The 15838-nt window shown below is 37.6% G+C and overlaps 1 protein-coding gene across 1 annotated transcript in view; it reads left to right on the top strand.

Annotated features, from left to right (window-relative positions):
• The window catches only part of LOC126297714 (patched domain-containing protein 3-like), a 570171-nt gene that overhangs the window by 425244 nt on the left and 129089 nt on the right, over positions 1-15838 (top strand). The window contains exons 12-13 of the mRNA XM_049988846.1: positions 3777-3929; positions 10910-11034. Of these exons, the coding sequence (XP_049844803.1) occupies positions 3777-3929; positions 10910-11034 (278 nt within the window). The remainder of the gene's footprint in view (positions 1-3776; positions 3930-10909; positions 11035-15838) is intronic.

Below are 15838 nucleotides of genomic sequence, written 5' to 3'. Positions count from 1 at the left end.
ATTGGTTACACGTCTCGGTCACCTCTTGTTCGCATTGACGGCACTTTGAATAGTGGATGTTACATTTCAGATGTGTCACAACCCATGGCTCTACCCTTCATTCGATCCCTGTGAAACCCCACATTTCGGCAGGATAATGCATGACCGCATGTTGCAGGTCCTGTACGGTCCTTTCTGGATACAGAAAATGTTCAACTGTTGCCCTGGCTAGCACATTCTCCAGATCTCTCACCAATTGAAAATATCTGGTCAATGGTGGCTGAGCAACTGGCTCGTCACAATACGCCAGTCACTGCTCCTGATGAACTGTGGTATCGTGTTGAAGCTGCATGGGCAGCTGTATCTGTACACGCCATCCAAGCTCTGTGTGACTCAATGCCTAGGCGTATCAAGGCTGTTATTACGGCCAGAGGTGGTTGTTCTGGGTACTGATTTCTCAGGATCTATGCACCCAAATTGCGTGACAATGTAATCACATGCCAGTTCTAGTATAATATATTTGTCCAATGAATAACCGTTTATCATCTGCGTTTCTTCTTGGTGTAGCAATTTTAATGGCCAGTAGTGTAATAGCCTGGTGCAAGCCTCTCAATCTGATGCCATTTTGATGGCTTGGGTCTCTATTTACTTATTTTACTCAAGCAGTTACTCATTTGGGCATCCAGGATGTGTGTATCTCACACTGCACTTTCCACCAAAGAAGCATCTGTAGTGGTCCCCAAGAATTAAACCTGCAGTTTCTGCATCAGCAGCCATAAATGTTCACAATTAAACTGCTACATCAACAAAAATATGAGCTGGGCAATGTCCTGCAAAATGGTATCAGTTACACATTATGAGCTATGCAGGTGTATCATCACACATTATATGCACTCTGAAAATGATAGATTTTATTGTGACAAATAATTACTACAAATAAATTTAAGAAAAACATTGTACATGTAAAAATTTCAGACAATACTGTGTATAAAATTGACAAATGAAACAAATTAAAGATGTAGGAATAATACTCGAGTCAGAAACTGTTGTATTATAAATGTAATAGCAAATTATCAGTTACTTGCGATAGATTTTAAAAAGGAATATATTAAGGCTATGTCTGTCATGTGCAAAACTAGTGGACAAGTCAAGGCAACACTACCAAGGCAATGCCTCTGACGTCTCTAACTAGGAAGCCTAGAAAAGTGATTGAAGTGAACCATGAAATCATAAGTGCAAAAGTCTGAGAAACTAGAGCCTATAGGATTACTGAGTGAATATGCACAACAATGATTTTAGTTAGTAGTGAAACATTAATTGTTTGGCAGCCACAAGCCCATCAATAATGCAAGAGTACAAAAAATTAATATTAACTAAATGGAGAGGTTGCTACTGCTCTGAACAAATGAAAGACAGTTAGAATATGGAACTTCACAAGAAGAAATCTTTTAAATGCCAAGATAATCTATGATGGGCTTTGGTGATTAATCCTGAGTATAAGCTTACAATCTGTATAGTAAGAGTATGGTAAATTCAAAGTTGGTGGAGGACCTCATCACATTTCTCTAGGAATTGTAATTGTGTTGTAACAGGGTTTCTGATGGAAAATATGATCAAAATAATTTTTATAATAATAGAAGAAAACATTTTTAGCATGGTACAAGTCTTTGGAGATAGATTAACTCAAATATTATCGCTAATATGATGTAAGACAAAACACATTCCAGGAAAACTATGTCAAATAATTCACGCTATTTACCCAATAAAAACTGACCAACTGACCAGATTAATTCTTTCCATTGTAAATAATATCTGCCATACTCTCCATACAAAGTATGTTGTTAGTCAATAATGACTTGTCACATAAAAAAAAAACCTGAAAGACAATTGGAAATTGAGCATGTCTTGTGAATAATCCAGTGCCTGCACCAGCACAGCTTGTCTCCTTCAATCAGTGGCTCAACAGGTGCTTCAGCCCTCCAAAAACTGCACAAAATAATTTCTTTTAAGGATATTATTAAGTCTAAAATATCGTAATTTGAAATTTGTCATAATATTCTGAACAAATAAATTCAGCACTGCAGAAACTGTTGCCTCAGATGACTCAAGAATCATCAACTCAGATTGAATGAGTGATTGCTGACAGTATACATAAGGAGACCACATCTATAACACAAAACATATGGAAAAAGAGTATATGATGGAGCTCTTGGAATACTATGATGAGTTTGCTACTACATAAAAATAAAACCTTCTCCAGCTAAAATATGATGAAGTTTTGAGAACTCTCTCTTCCAGTTCAGCACCTATATGACATAAAAAAAACTTTGTGTGTGTCACAGCAATGGCCAAACGGCACAATTTATTTTGGCAGAGTAATCGACATGTGTCAATGTCACGCATGACTCTCCCACAGTAGATGGAATACTGAGAAAATGAAACGAATCAATCAGTCACTATGTGCACACAGTTCTATAGTAACTAATGCAATGATAAGTCAACATTCTCGCTCTTAATGAAGTTTTCATATTCTCATAAAATCATAAACTTATTACTTTATTTCAGTCTATATTTGTGAAAAGACTATATTGAGAGAGAAAGAGAAAGAGAGAGAACAAAATTACTTATCTTTTAATGTGACTGTTTTACATGGAGGAAATGAGACAACCTCTTTAACCTAAATTGTTTGAAGCTTTCATCAGTGCTTTCATGAGCCCTTTTTACCTAAATTGTGTGAAGCTTGTTATTGCATCAGAGATTTCGCACTGTATACAGGGTGTCTCTTCTAAGAGTTGTCAATCACATTATTCTCTAGTGTATAGGCAGATGGCTGCAATATTTCTTTTTTGATGTTTATGTTGTCAGTCAAATTCTTTTTACCACAGGTATCTTGCAATGCCCAGTGTAAACAGAAAATAGCATTACAAACAAAATATTTTTTAAACTGAATTTCATGTGCCCCCTTGGTAGAGCAGTCCCGTGTTAGTCTGATGTAATATTCAGTTTAATACCATGTTCTCAAGCACTTACCATATTGATGCACACTTTTTTACCACATATTACTTGCCCCATCTTGTGTGCTGGCAGTAACAGTACTCAGTTCCTGGTGGAGTACTGTATATTCTGTATGTTTTGCTTCTCTGTTAATACATATTGTTGCACCATAGATCATACTAGACTATTATTACAACTGCTTTGTCAAATGAGCATATAGCATTACACTTAAAATACACATTTTGATTGTAACAAGAAAGAAACTAACATTTTTAACTTACATAGGGTATCACACACTACACATGATGAGCAGTAGTTGTTTGGATGGACTCCAGAGAGTCTTATGAGAGACACCTGGTATGTGCTGACCCTATTTCTTTGTACATCTGTTTTTTCCCCGTGCAGGTTAACTTTTATTTCGGTATGGTTTTTTGTGTGACTAAAGCACCAGTATTTTTAAGCTTATTCTCCTTTTGAAACTCTATCTTTATGAATGAAATCCACAACAAATGACATACACAAACATACAACTGGGGTAATGGGAAGTCTTTGACAGACAATGTAGCCATGCAGGCACATGTGTGCATATATGGACTCCATAGTTCTGAAGAAGAATTGCCTGAAAGCTAATGATGTGTCCCTATTGATGACTAGCAGGAAGTGTGTATATATATATATATATATATATATATATATATATATATATGGGTGGGTGGAGGATACATTGGTGTCATATTTTTTAAGAAATCTGCCTTTGTTTTGTAGAATATTGGGATTTAAACTCATCTGTATCTTTATTTCAGGAGGAATAGATTACTACTATAACTATTATCAGGCAAACAATAATGCTCTTGAATTTCTTATATCAAAGCTGGCAGAAAATCCTTACATTAGCCAGGGATCACAAAAAATATGGTTTAAGGACTTCCAAAACTATCTTGAAAGCCAAGAATATGGTAAGTACATTTTCAGAGGTGAATATGAAATATTTTGAATACTAGACAAAATCTGATCATTCTTAGTAGTACATGTGCCACAGTGACCTGGACTCTTGCAATACATTAATCACAGTACCTTGAAACAATTTCAGATACAATGAAAAAAGAGCAATAGGTATTTGAGCCCTGGTACGTTGATGTGAAACACACAGAGAAATGCATTTTTAATAATTAGACAAAATTAATTTCTATACCTCAGGCCCATGACCTTGCTGCCGCGAAACATTACCTTTACCTCCATCCTACCAACCTCAGACCCATCACGCCATTCCTTGCACACCTGACCGACTATAACCTGCCCCATAATTACTTCTTCTATGAGGGGGAAATATATAAACTAATTTGCATTATCAGCAACAGAGCCCACATGGCACACTCATAATCAAACCTGTTTATAGGCCATCCAGAGAAAACTTCCCCAGCCATCCAAAATACTAGGCCCTTGGTCTGGTTCAGATCATTGATATCTTTGTGATCTGGACCCAAGACACTCTATCTTCATTCCTCCACAGGCTCAATACCTGCTCACCTAACTGCTTCACCAAGTTCTCCTCCTTATGTGTGTCACCTTCGAGGACACTGCTCTTCCATTGCTCCCATTAATTCTTGATACACTCAGTTTCATGTATGACAAAGTCTCATATCTTGATTTCCTGAAATAATATTCTGGAAACTGATAGTATAATGCCATATGATGTAGACCACACATTAGATGAACTTTTAAAAGTGGCTCCTTTAACTTTTTTAATGCTATGAAGTTATTGATGACCAGTTCCAGTTTTACAGATTGCAGTTTAAACAAGTAAAAATACATGCACCTCTTTCTTCATCAACATATCCAGAAGAGAAATATTTCAGTCATTAGTCAGAGACATAGTATTTGTTGAATTCCACAGTGGTATGGTGTGCAGTCACAGAATTATAGAAGTAACAATGCACACAAAATAAATTGTAGTGCAATCACCGAAATTAATTGCATTATCCAATTTAAGAAAATTAGCTGTTTATGTGTTATTTGTTCACAAGATTTTATGCTGCAAAGATATTATGCAGTTGCAGAATTTTCACATACGTAGTTGTTACATATATACAGGGTGTCCCAGCTATCTTGTCCACCCAAAATATCTCTGGAATAATAACAGCTATTGGAAAACGACTTTCACTGGTATCAATGTAGGGCTGGGGCCCATGAATATACATATTTGGAAACATTCTAAAACGAAAGCATATGTGTTTTTTAACACAAACTTATGTTTTTTAAATGGACCTCCTATATTTTTTCTTCAGCAGTCCATAGCCTGACAAAGCACATACACAATGGCATTGATTGCATTGCAATATTCCCATTACATCCCGAGATACTGAGACGCGAAGTTGATGCTTGAAACACCCGACATGCGTAGCTAACGCACGCCCTGGTAGGTGGATTGGACGAGGTGGCCCAGTTAGGTGGCCTGCCCGATCTCCGGACCTTACACTGCTGGATTACTTTCTTTGGGGAGCAGTGAAGGATGCTGTTTACCAACATGAAACAACAACACCAGAGGACATGAAGCAACGCAATATTGATGCTTGTACAGCCATCAAAGAGGAAACAGTAGCACAAAGTAGGGCATCCTTCATCCGCAGAGTGACTCTATGTATGCAAGCCAATGGGCATCACTTTGAGCATGAGATGTGAACGCTATGTTTAGTATGTAGTGCTGGTATCACAGTGAAAGTTTCTACAAAGGGCCATTTTATCCAGTGATGTTAAGAAACATTTGTTTGCAGCAATTTGTAACTTAACACATTAGATAAACATAACATTGATAATTATGTGATAATAAAACTAATTGGTTAAACATGTTTACATTCAGCTTCTATGTCCTACCTGAACTTCCCAAATCAAAACATTTTTACTTAAACAATGGTAAAACTTACAGTCCACATGCTCGTTTCACTGAAACCATCAACATGAATTTTACTATTACGAGTGAATGATTAATTGTCACTTGCGCTAGATCTACAGTAAAGTAAAGTTTTAATGTTGAATGGCATTACCTTTTTAGTAACGGATAAACGATAAATGAAGTTAACTTTGTGACTAACATTGCGGTACACAGATATGTTACAGAACCGTATCACCCCTAGCCTACGGGATAAGTACCTGCTGGGATGTACGACATTAATGCAGGATGGCAGCAGACCGTATTATTCATTTCGGACCTCTTGATAAGTATGGAAGTGTGATTACGCATGTCAATCACATCGCGATTACGGGCAACATGGGGTTCACGCCTGAGCCTCAGGATGTGCGCTAGCAGCGCATGTCGGGTGTTTCAAGCGTCAATTTTGCATCTTAATATCTCGAGATGTAATGGGAATATTGCGATGCAATCAATGCCATTGTGTATGTGCTTTCTCATGCTATGGATTGCTGAAGAAAAGATATAGGAGATCCATTTAAAAATACATAAGTTTGTGTTAAAAAACACATATGCTTTCGTTTTAGAACGTTTCCAAATATGTACATTCATGGGCCCCAGCCCTACATTGATACCGGTGAAAGTCGTTTTCCAATAGTTGTTACTGTTCCAGAGATATTTTGGATGGACAAGATAGCTGGGACACCCTGTATATTAGCTCACCTGGAGCTTTCACTTCAACCAACATAGTTATTGCATGTACAAATTCTGATGTCAGACTTTCTGATATGTGGATCTTACTCATTTACTTGCCTGATTGACACGCTCATGAACCAACATACAGAAGTTATATAATTACTTGCTGCTAGCAGACTTTCACTTTAACCAATGCAGAGATGCGAGTATCGTGCTAGCTGGTCACAGACTGCCGATTTTACGGGCAGGGTGGCTATTTAAAGATAAGTGTAAGAATGTGGTGTGGTTACTGAAATTACTTAATGTTTCAAAAATTGGTTAGGTTAGAGTTTGCTATTTCAATTGAACATTACTATCATCTGGTTCATGAAAAATTTTATCTGCTATAGGGAAAATTTTTTCTGTGCCAATTAGTTCAGGATTCTTATCGTTTTGGCAGAATATAATTTAAAGTTATCTGTCAAATGTGTGTACAAGGAGACCTGCATAAACATTTTTGATCTGTAATGAGGCCTGGTCTTTAGCAATAGAAATCAAACTCCATAAATAAATATGCAAAGTAATTTTGTGTGAACATGTGAAAAGAACCATTGGCCTTCTCTTTTTATTTGTTAAGAGATACAATCCTATCACAAACAGTTTCAGCTAGAGAACCAGTGGCACATCTACTGAGAGGCGACCTTAATCTACAGGTAGGTCCCCCTTGTATTGTTACAACAGCATGTTGACTTTACCAGAAAAGGTAGTGTTAGTGGAGCTTTACTATCAGAATGGAGGATCCACAACTGCAACTTTATGATTTTCATACCATAAGAAGGTTATTTGAATGGGTAAAGATCCTGTGGCAAGTGTTTCTGAGAAGAAAATGATCATAAAGTTCAAAGCCTCACATTGTGTGGATGATCAGCCCTGTAGTGGGTGCTAGACAGAGGTGCTACTGCTGCTCAGACAGTTCAAGAAGAAAGGAGACTTTAGTGGGTTCATCTCTGCATGGTGAAGTCAGCTCTCGTGAAAATACATGTTGCAATGGCATTCCATACACCACTGCTAGGAAAGCACTAAGGCATACCACCCAATGCTATATGTACAAAATCCAGCATCAGCATGAACACCGATTTTGTGATGCAGAGAATTTTTGCAGTTCAGTTTGGGCACTTCAAAAAACTGGGATAGATGATGATTGGTTGTCTACCGTAATCATCTGACCTCACTGGGGATGCTAAAAGACAATATTGGATGGCAGTTTTTCACCATAACTATTGATTTGCTGTACAGTGCTGTTCCAAACCTTGTCACTCGACTACAGGTATTGTTGATATGATAATGATAATGCATATGGCTAGACAAGGAGCTCCACCTGTGGGGAGCCCAGCCACCTGCTGCGAGTCTCTTTAGTTGATGCCACTTTAGTAACTTGAGAGTCAATGGGGATGGAATGACAACAAAGGCAACACAACATTCAGTCCCCGAGCGGAGAAAATCTCTGACACAGCTGGGAATTGAACCTAGGCTCCTCTCATGGCATTCCATCACGCTGACCTTTCAGCTATGGAGGCCGATGGTACTGTTGAAGAATAATGGCCGACATGTTGAGCATTTGTTATAAAGAACATCCACTTCACTAAAAGTCAATTGTTACGCTAATTAATTCTTTTGTTTCATATGAATTACCATCTGTTGGTCATTTTGTGCACTTTTTTTGCATTCGATAAAACCGCCTGTCATTTCCACCATGTGTAAAGTTTTATGTCTCTACCTACATTATTCTGTGAAGGATTGAATTTCCTAACATTAACAGACTGTTGGGTCACACTGTATATTTTCTCTGTGCAAGTTTTTTCACCAAGCACTATTAACCTTTGTGAAATGTTGCTCACAAATAATCAGTATTTCACATTCTATCTTTAGCTTACTTTTTATAGCATCAGTGAACACCAGGTACATGTGTATATGGGACTAATAACTCTCTAAATCCTGAATATCAAAAAGTCACTGGCCGTTTTACTGTCTGTCTTCCTTCTTTCCTTTTCTGCTCCCGCCTCCCTTCCCCCACTCCAACCCACACAATGTTAAGTTATAAGTAGTAAGTCCTATCAACTTTCATTATTTTTATGAGATTAAACAAAAAAAATGTGTAGTGATGCGCATTGAAGTCTGACTAATGTAACATTACATTAAGACTGCAGGAATAGTATGAAATTCTATAGAAGATACAGAACACTTTAAATAATGCAGCCAACCAACAGCTACCTCACTGTCCCATTTCATTTTACTGAGTTACAGTTTAGCATCTGTTAACATAAATGTCATTATAGGAGTAGTTTATTTCATATCAGGCTAAAGCCACCACTCATTGGCAGACAAGTTACTTCTGTGTACTTCTATTTGAACATTTTTCTTTAAATTCATACTCCCATAATACCATGTTTCCTGACATGCCCAACTCGTATCAACTATAAAATGTCTTGCTGCAAAAAATCAAAATAATGAAGTTTATTGTAATGAAAGCAAGCATAAAAAAGTGTTCTCTCTTGTAATACAAGGTCTGTTCAAAAAATTCTGGAACATTCATAATTTTGCACCAATGGTGTTTTGAAGCGAAATGTGGTTGGCATCCCTGCACATGCCTATGTTTAATGTGTAACTGCCAGGAGTTTCATTGTTGTATGTCTGTTAGTTATTGCTCTGTGTTGTATTGAGTAGAACATTGTGTCGCAAAGTTTGTGAATTTCAGGATGGAAGAGTTAGAGGAACAATGCCTTTGCATTAAATTTTGTGCAAAACTCAAGAAAACCTTTACAGAGACACACCAAATGATGCAGGAAGCCTACAGTGATGAGTGCATAAACCATACTCAGTGTTATGAATGGTTCACGATTTAAAAATGGCCAGATGGAACATCAATAAAATTGTGGGTGCCAATCGAGGACTGACTGTCCATGAGAGGGCAGAAAAATGGAACAATTCAGTTGGATCATGTCATGAAACCCTGACACAGCATCTCAGAATTCATCGTGTTGCCACGAAGCTTGTCCCATGGCTCACGGGTCAAGAACAAAAAGACATTTGCCTCGCAATCTGTGAAGAGCTTTGGATTACGCAAATGAGAATGAGGTGTTCCTTAAGAGGATCATAACTAGTGATGAGATGTGGGTTTATGGTTATGATGTTGAGACCAAAATTCAATCTTCACAATGGGTCGTGGAAGTTTCTCTAAGACCAAAATAAGTTCATCAGGTCAGGTCAAATGTCAAAGCCATACTGATAGTTTTCTTTGACTTTGAAGGATTATTTCATCATGAATTTGTGCTACAGGGGCAAATTGTTAATCAGTGGTACTATCAGGACGTTTTGCGATGCTTGTGAGAAAATGTGAGAAGGAAACGGCCTGAAATGTGGCAAGACAATCCATGCCTCTTGCATCATGATAATGCACACACACACTCCCCCCTGTTTGTGCGTGACAATCACACAAAAACAAAATCATTGTGTTGCCTCATGCACGCTACTCTCCAGACCTGGCCTCCCTGGACTTTTTTTTATTTCCAAAGTTGGAAAGCCTGTTGAAAGGACAAAGATTTGCAATGATAGATGAGAGAAAAGAAAATTCACAGAAGGCACTTCGCGCAATCCAGCAAGAGGCAGGCCAGGACTGCTTCCGGAAGTGGAAATGGCATTGGGAGCAGCATATCAATTATGGAGGAGAGTATTTCAAAGGAGACCATGCACAATAAGTAAGAGGTAAGCATAGAAAATTTTTGTGGACAAAGTTCTGGAATTTTTTGAACAGACCTCACATATAAAGAACACCAATAATTCACAGATAACATGAATGAACAGTTTCCAAGCTTCCAGTAGAGTTAGTTTTATGTTTTACTACATATTTCATCCATATTTGGTTACATACTTTATTTTATTGTCTTAGGAGGAGAAAAACTTCTAAGCCAAGGTCGCAATAAAACACTGTATTGTGGATAACTGATTTTGGTAAAATTATGTTACCATCATCAGATCTTTGCACAGGTTATTATAAACATCTTGTGCCATATGCACACAAAATCTTTCCATTAAACCTCCAGATGCACAACATATTACATGAAAGTTATGCATCTGGAGATGTAATGGAAATATTTTTGTGTATGTGGTACAAGATGTTTATAATAACCTGTGCAAAGATCTGATGATGGTAACATTTTACCAAAACCGGTTATCCACAATACAGTGTTTTATTGCGATCTTGGCTAAGAAGTCTTTCTTCTCCTAAGAAAGTGAATACAGATCACTCCTTCATACTCAGTATGAGTAAACTAATGATTATTTTATTGTGTTCCTTAGATGCTGAGGATTCAGTTGAATATAACAATTATCTAACTGAATTTCTGCTGCTAACCAATAATGGACAAAGTTTCATTAAGGATCTCAAATTTGATGGTTTTCCCCTTGAAGGTTACAACATCACAGTAAGTTGAAGATTATGCACTGTTTGACATTATTTGACTAGATATAAATTTCTTATGTATATTATTAACATTTAAAAATGTGTGTTTGAAGGGTAGCCATATAAAAGGGATGGATAAAATTACAACTGGCTGAGATTGAGGAAACTGATATGAATATAAAGTAAATGCTGATATTAGTATTTAATATGACAATGGTGAGCCGACACTTGGAGAGACAGATGAAAACATTTATCACCATTATATAAATGTTGTAGATGTGTTGCATTCCACCATTAATAATCAGCTGAGTAATAGTTGTGGAATAAAAGATATTAATTTGCACATGAAATTTTGTAATTAGAAACAGTTGACTATTAGTTCAATATAGTGGCATCACAAAAAAGGCCCTTTGCTTGCAAAAAAATGAGGTAGAAGATTTCTTTATCTTATAGTTTTATGTAGTTCAGAGTATGTTGTACCCAAGTTTTCAACCTCCAAAACCCTTGGGGCAACTTTTTGTGGCCAAACAACCAAGAAATTTTGGCACTTTTTTCAGGTTTCTGCCTATTACTTGGAAACTATGCATCCTAATAAAAATGCTACAACATACCAAATGAAATAGCATTAAAGTTTTCGTCGAATGATGTATTTAAATGTCAAAATTGGTGCAGCTGTTTGGCCATAATCAGTTGCCGAAATTCGTTCATTTTTACAACTTGGCTAAAAAGTCAGCTCCAATGTCTGTAAATTGAAAACAGCCCTCCAGAGTTGCAGGGCATGAAATTTCATGTTACAAAAGCATATAGTTTCTCAGGTTTAGGCACTATTAGATATTCATACACTTGAAAGTGAAAGTAATTTCATTTTATTATTTTTTTGTAAATCAAAATGAACTCTAGATAATTGAAAAAAGTGTGTTGCTTTGTCACATATAGTGATTTCTGCAGTAAGGCAATGGTCATTTCTATCTTCACTATTTATTGGGCTCAGTACATTAATGTAAAAAATATATTTATCAAGACATATTGTCGATGCTCTTTGTGCAATTGGATTCGTAGCTCCATATATGGAAGCGTACCTGTTTGAGACGCCCTTGCCTGTACAACCTGAGCATCCTAACATAACCAGTGAAGGATTCATCTAGCTCATATCTGATAACACCGATTTTAACATCTGCACGACTAAAGGACTGAATGCTTTCCATTCCATGGGAGGAATCATGGCAGTCTCTCCCTGCACAGCTATGGAGTCTGGCAAGAACATTGATTGAGAAATATGACGTTCAACTTCTGAATTTTTCTCTACGCAAGTGATGCTTCACAAAGGGGAACAAGGTCTGAAAGATCTCATTGTTTAAAGATGCAGTCTCACAGGAGAAGTTTCTCAAAAATAAGAGCAACAAGAACTACTTGATTGTTATGCTCATGAGGAAATTTGAGGATGCTACAGGCAGAAGAAGATTGCTGTTCATTAATTGTGGAAACAGCTATTTCCCAAGCTGATGAGTCTGACAGTATGGCAATCATAAGTGAGGACACAGGTGTGCTTGTTCTAATGGGTCAAGGAGACAGCAACCTGTACTCCCACAACTGGGAAAAGGGAAATCAGAGGAGTGTGATACTCCAATAATTCTTTCAATTTCGATCCTGCATTTGCCCTCTTCAGTCATGCCTTCACAGGATGTGATACCACATCATCTTTTTTTGGCCAAGGAAAAGGGAAAACACTAAACCTTATGGAGCAACAACTACCCCTCAGGCTGCAAGCTGCTGAATTCAGTAAACCCTCAGTCTCTCAAGAAGTAATAGTACAGGCAGCAGAACAGCTAATGTTAGCCCTGTATAGGAATTGTAGCTGCACTACTTTGGATTAGCTCAGGTATGAGCATTTTTTGTAAAGTCTGCCCCAAGAAAATTTTTCAAACATTAAAGGCTGCTGCCAACATTGGACACAGCACTTATTGAGTTTCTGCCACCAAGTGCAATCTTGGTTGGGAAGAAAACTGATCCATGCCAGTGGGGTTGGAAGAAAAACTTGTCAGGCTTGTTTCCCATGATGATGGCAAAAAGTCATTACTATGTACTTGGTTTTCATTTTAGCAACCCACTCTTACCAATTAAGGTATGGATAAAAACGAATAAAAATGCACATGAATGAAGAAAAATTAAAGATATACATAGAGAACACATATGTGCTCACTATAGAGCAGTCTTCTGACTGGAAATTTCGTTTCATTGAATAACTTTGACTTACAAGGAGAACAACAGAATGGAATTACTTTGGCTTTTAAATGTGTGAATGCTTAATAGAGCCTAAAACTGAGTAACTAGGTGCTTTTGTGACCTGCAATTTCATGCTCTATAATTTTGACAACTTGACATTTTTCATTTGGAGCAGACATTTTTGAGTTACAAGCATTGGAACCGACTTTTTAGTGACATGCTCTTCTTTCTGGATCTGCACACTTTTACATGTTCATTCTGTTTCCATCCTATAAGCAGCTGCCTTTGCTCTAATTCCTGTTTCTTTGTAGTAACAGAGTTAAGTAATGCAATCCTGAAAAGCAACTGCAGTGTGATAATTAGGATCTTCTAGTACAAGCTGTCCTTTGGAACTTTCATTTAATAGTCTCACTCCTGTTTGTTATTCACATGTTCTATAAATAATATGTTAAGGATATTTAAAATACACACTACAATGGTTCTTACAGTGAGAAGAGCAACACTTTGGCATAAATCAGCAGGGTGGTATGTACGATAAACCAACTACGTGACTAACATTTAACAGTATGCAACATATGACAACTTGTGCCACATTTTAATTTTACTTCCCAATGCAGCGAAAATGCAGAGAACAATTTTCAAAATCTGCTTCAGTAATTGTGACAGTATGTTGTTAATTTCTGACCATATCAAGAATATGGCAGACCCTGTTGTATTAAAATATGGTTATCTAAAAGGAGACAAATATGTTTTCTGACACTCCTATATGAAAAAAGTTTAAGTCTGATATGTCTGTCATTGAAATATGTCCAGGTCTAAATTGTATCAAAGCTGAGTGTGGATTTCAGCAGCTGAAATTCAGGTCAGGCACAAGTTTTTGTCAGACCAGTGATGGGTCAAATTGCTGTACAAAACTTTAATATATGTCAATGTGGATCTTGCAGCTGCAGGTAAGGGTCTTGTGGATGCAATGCAGACAGCATTTCTCTTATCTGTGCAGGCCTCTAACCATAACTGATATGTTAATAGGTGGCATGATAGCTTGTACATTGGTACCAAGGGTGATGGTGCTTGAGTAGTACATCATGTTGACAAACACAGCCAAACCACCACCAAGGTTGTCCTTTGTATAGAGGGCTTATTAGCATAGAGGCATCATGAGTCTATGTAATGCACCTTTCATGAACAGATGCACACTGGTCACTCTTCTGCTAAGTTTTTCAGCTTCTTCACACAGGTTTTGAATCTCATGTTCTCCTGGAGGATGGAAGTCATTCATTGGTATTTTCCACCAGACTCTGTGATCGTGAAGTACATCAGCCATTAGTGAAAGAGGCGGGGGAATTTTTCATCTTGTTCCCAGACGCATCAATCTTGTTTTCACTGTCAAGTAGTGATGGCACTCTGAGATTCAACAGCTTTTTGAGGTTGCCATTGTCTTTCTTCTGTTATTTTCTGTGGGTTTCTCCTTATGTTTATGATGACATCTATGTAGTAGGAGACACTTCTGTGTTACATTCCTGGGTTCTGATAACAACAGCTTGCATACTACTTGCTGCACACATTGCCAGTTTGGGGCACATGTGGGCATTCCCTTGATAGTGCATCTGCAGGTTCAGTTATTTGTACCAGCATTTGTGGACTCCATGAGTTTACAGCCCTAATACAAATGTTATTTGACCTAATTATTTTGAAATGATAATTAAATAAAGACACTAAGCTGTCAACAGGCGTTGATATACATCAAAGGGACTCGAACCCAGGATCTCCTGCTTACATGGCAGACGCTCGATCCATCTGAGCCACCAAGGGCACAGAGGATATTTCGACTGCAGGGATTTATCCCTTGCACACTCCCCATGAGACTCACATTCCCAACTTAACGTCCACTCACTACATTTGTAGTGCCCCTGCCCACTACACTCATTACTCGCGACAGACAATCTTACCAAGTCCAGTAATAGTTCGGGCAATGTGTGTGCCTCCGCACTGAAGAAGGTCAATTGCTGGTTAGCCTTAACTATATGAAGATGGTATCAGTTCTTTCAGACATGTCTAAAAGAGCAGATACCATCATACCATCTTCATATCATTATTTTGAGTCTAAAAGGGGGGGGGGGGGGGGCGGAGATGCATCCACTCGGTAAATTACTATCCAGCTCCTGCAAGCACATGTAGCACTATGCCACAATGTCTAGCTGCAAGTTCATACAAAAGTTCAGTAATATTTAAATAAGGCAGTGGAATGTGGTAAATACAATTTACAACCACTGGTTTATTTCACCAAACATAACACTGATGAATGATGGACTTTGACAAACTATAAGATTCTGTGCACTGGTATATCTTAGTACCGACTGTATCTGATATTCACTAGTTCTGCAGCACTCCAAGTTAAATGCAAATTATAAAAAGTTCCAGAAAGTGAAATCAATATTTAAGTAAGTTAATTTTTTAGCTGAGTCATTCAAGAAACAGCATGAGAGTGGACTCAAGCTGTGCGTCAACTAATAATTACTCAGTTTCAGAGTTCCACTACACAGAAAGTATTTTATCACCGTAGCAGCGCAGTGTACCACTGCCCAGAATTAGAGTCCAGAGTG

The sequence above is a fragment of the Schistocerca gregaria genome, chromosome X, assembly GCF_023897955.1.
Source record: "Schistocerca gregaria isolate iqSchGreg1 chromosome X, iqSchGreg1.2, whole genome shotgun sequence".
NCBI classification, from domain to species: Eukaryota; Metazoa; Arthropoda; class Insecta; order Orthoptera; family Acrididae; genus Schistocerca; species Schistocerca gregaria.
Note: the sequence above shows the minus strand (reverse complement) of the source record. Positions and strands in the feature narration are given on the sequence as shown.